The sequence below is a fragment of the Lathyrus oleraceus genome, chromosome 3 (assembly GCF_024323335.1).
Source record: "Lathyrus oleraceus cultivar Zhongwan6 chromosome 3, CAAS_Psat_ZW6_1.0, whole genome shotgun sequence".
Taxonomy (NCBI): domain Eukaryota; kingdom Viridiplantae; phylum Streptophyta; class Magnoliopsida; order Fabales; family Fabaceae; genus Lathyrus; species Lathyrus oleraceus.
Genome location: NC_066581.1, coordinates 532,633,229 through 532,635,415, shown reverse-complemented (window position 1 = coordinate 532,635,415; position 2,187 = coordinate 532,633,229). Strand labels below are relative to the sequence as shown.

The 2,187-nt window shown below is 37.5% G+C and overlaps 1 protein-coding gene across 1 annotated transcript; it reads right to left on the bottom strand.

Moving 5' to 3' along the window:
- Positions 1-236: 236 nt before the first annotated feature.
- On the bottom strand, positions 237-1,785 carry LOC127128740 (LOB domain-containing protein 41). The gene is made up of 2 exons (XM_051058120.1): positions 1,345-1,785; positions 237-1,232 (listed from the first exon to the last, which is right to left on the bottom strand). The coding sequence occupies exons 1-2, from the start codon at positions 1,532-1,534 to the stop codon at positions 511-513; spliced, it is 912 nt and encodes a 303-aa protein (XP_050914077.1). The 5' UTR covers positions 1,535-1,785; the 3' UTR covers positions 237-510.
- Positions 1,786-2,187: the final 402 nt, after the last annotated feature.

The following is a 2,187-nucleotide window of genomic DNA, read 5'->3' as shown; positions in this document are numbered from 1 at the left end:
ATGATAAAACTTACGACAGTAAATCAATTTTCATAAACACACCCTAAAGATAAGTTCATCTTTTACTTCTACATCGACTTTTGCATTATTAACAACTATCAGCACTAATTTAACAATCAAGGAAAAATTTCGTTTATCTTTTAAAAAAATCACCTGCTCTATTATATAACTTCACTTATTTAGTTTTTTTTCCTACATTCAATGAATAAAAGACAAATATAAAATTCAAACCATAATGACATGTATATGATGCATTCATAAACCATTGTAATTCAATGACTTCAATTTCCAAATGTACTTTCTCATCTATTTGTAGTTTAAACAGCACCGCATTCACATTTTCTTTTAAATAGAAAATAATTATTAACCCAAAATAAAATAATTATAACAAAAAGTACTAAATAAAAACAAAAACTAAACAAGAAACGGTTCCATAATAATCTCTTGTACAAATGAGAAAAGCCGCTTGAGTCAAAACTGAACCGGATCTCAAATCCACTTAAACCCGGTCTAAACCGGATATTGAAGACCCAGCTCTACATTCCACGAACCGCCACCACAATCCTTCAACTCAACCCTCCTTTTCTTCACAGGAACCACATGATAAACACGCGAAACCGGTTCCAACCCAAGAGTAAGCTCTAACCCAACATTCTCCTCACCGGTTCGCTCCATCCCCTTCAAACCCCGGTTCGGCTCCGGTTCATCTCTAAACAAGTTCATCGAAGTCTCCGCAGTTTCCACGGAAGCCATACTTTCACTCTCTTTACTCTCCAAATCCACCACCACCGCCGCGTTCACCGCCTCAGACTGATGGCTAATTGACGACTCATGACTCCCAGCCCGGTTCACAATAACCTCTTCAACCGGTTCAACCGAACCGAATTCAATTCTCTTATCATCATTCCCACTCTTCACCTCCTCTTGTAACTTCGGCTTAGCTAAGCTAGATCGCTTACGAGATCGCGTCTTGACTCGCTGCTGAGTCAACTCATTAGACGCGGCCGAGTTCTCGTCTTTTGACACGTGGCGTATGTCGTAGGCCTTCAGTGGTGGACCCCTTCCATGAGTAGCCGCTTCTGAAGTAATCGGCGTAATCGGCGCGCCTTTTAAAACGGCTTCCACCGCGGCTTGACATAGCTGCCAGCTCCCCGACCATAATAAACCAACTGAACCGTAAATTGGGTTCACTATTCGACCACATGCTTCATACAACAACGATCGAAAAATTGCTGCAAATTATAAACAAAATTAACATCAATAACATTGGTGAATGATTTGAACATGCACTTTAATTTGATTTGATGTTTCTGCACAACTATCAACTGAACTACTGGTTATTACCTGGGCGAAGATGTTCGGGACCGGCGTTGACGAGGTTCATGAGACCGGCACGACCATAGAATTTAGCTAAAAAGACGGTGGCATTAGCTTGTGATTCAGGGTTTTTGATCCATTGCAAACATGGTCTTATGCTACAATTTTCACTGCAACCTTTTCTTAGTACACGACAACCGTTACAACTCATCCGCATTTTTTTTTCTATGAATTTTCAAAGACTGAGAGAAAGAAGAAGATTGAGATTTTGGTGGAGGCTAAGATGTATGAGAAAGAAGGGTATATATTTGGTGTCTGAGAGAGAGAAGAGAGAGAAAGCCAGTGGATTTTCAGGTACTAGATTGTGGGGAACGCAGTTGTTTCTTAACAATTGTTTTTGTTTTGTTTTATAGTATTTTGTGTGTTGTATTGTTGTGTTACTATAAAAACCATGGTTTTCCATATTCAGGGAGGTTGGGTTTGTAGAAATAAACAGCTAAATTTGTACATAAGGAAAAGTGGAAAACCACTCTCATGAGAAGCGCGTGAGTGGAACTTCCAATCATAGGACACTTATCCCTTTGTTATTGGGGCATGGATGACGTGGAATAACCTTCATCAGCCAGCTATTCAGCACTACAACAATACTATGTCGTGGCTTGCAAGTTGCATAGAGATTAGAGAACTTACTTATTCAAAATTATTCAAATAAAATCATAAATAAAAAAAAAAAAATTATCATATAACCAAATTGTTGGTATTTTTATATTGAACATTTTGTTCTATATTTGAATATGATGTATTTCACATTTAAATATCTTTTAATTATTTTAACTTTTTCGTAAAAATATCAAATTTATTAGGTTGTTT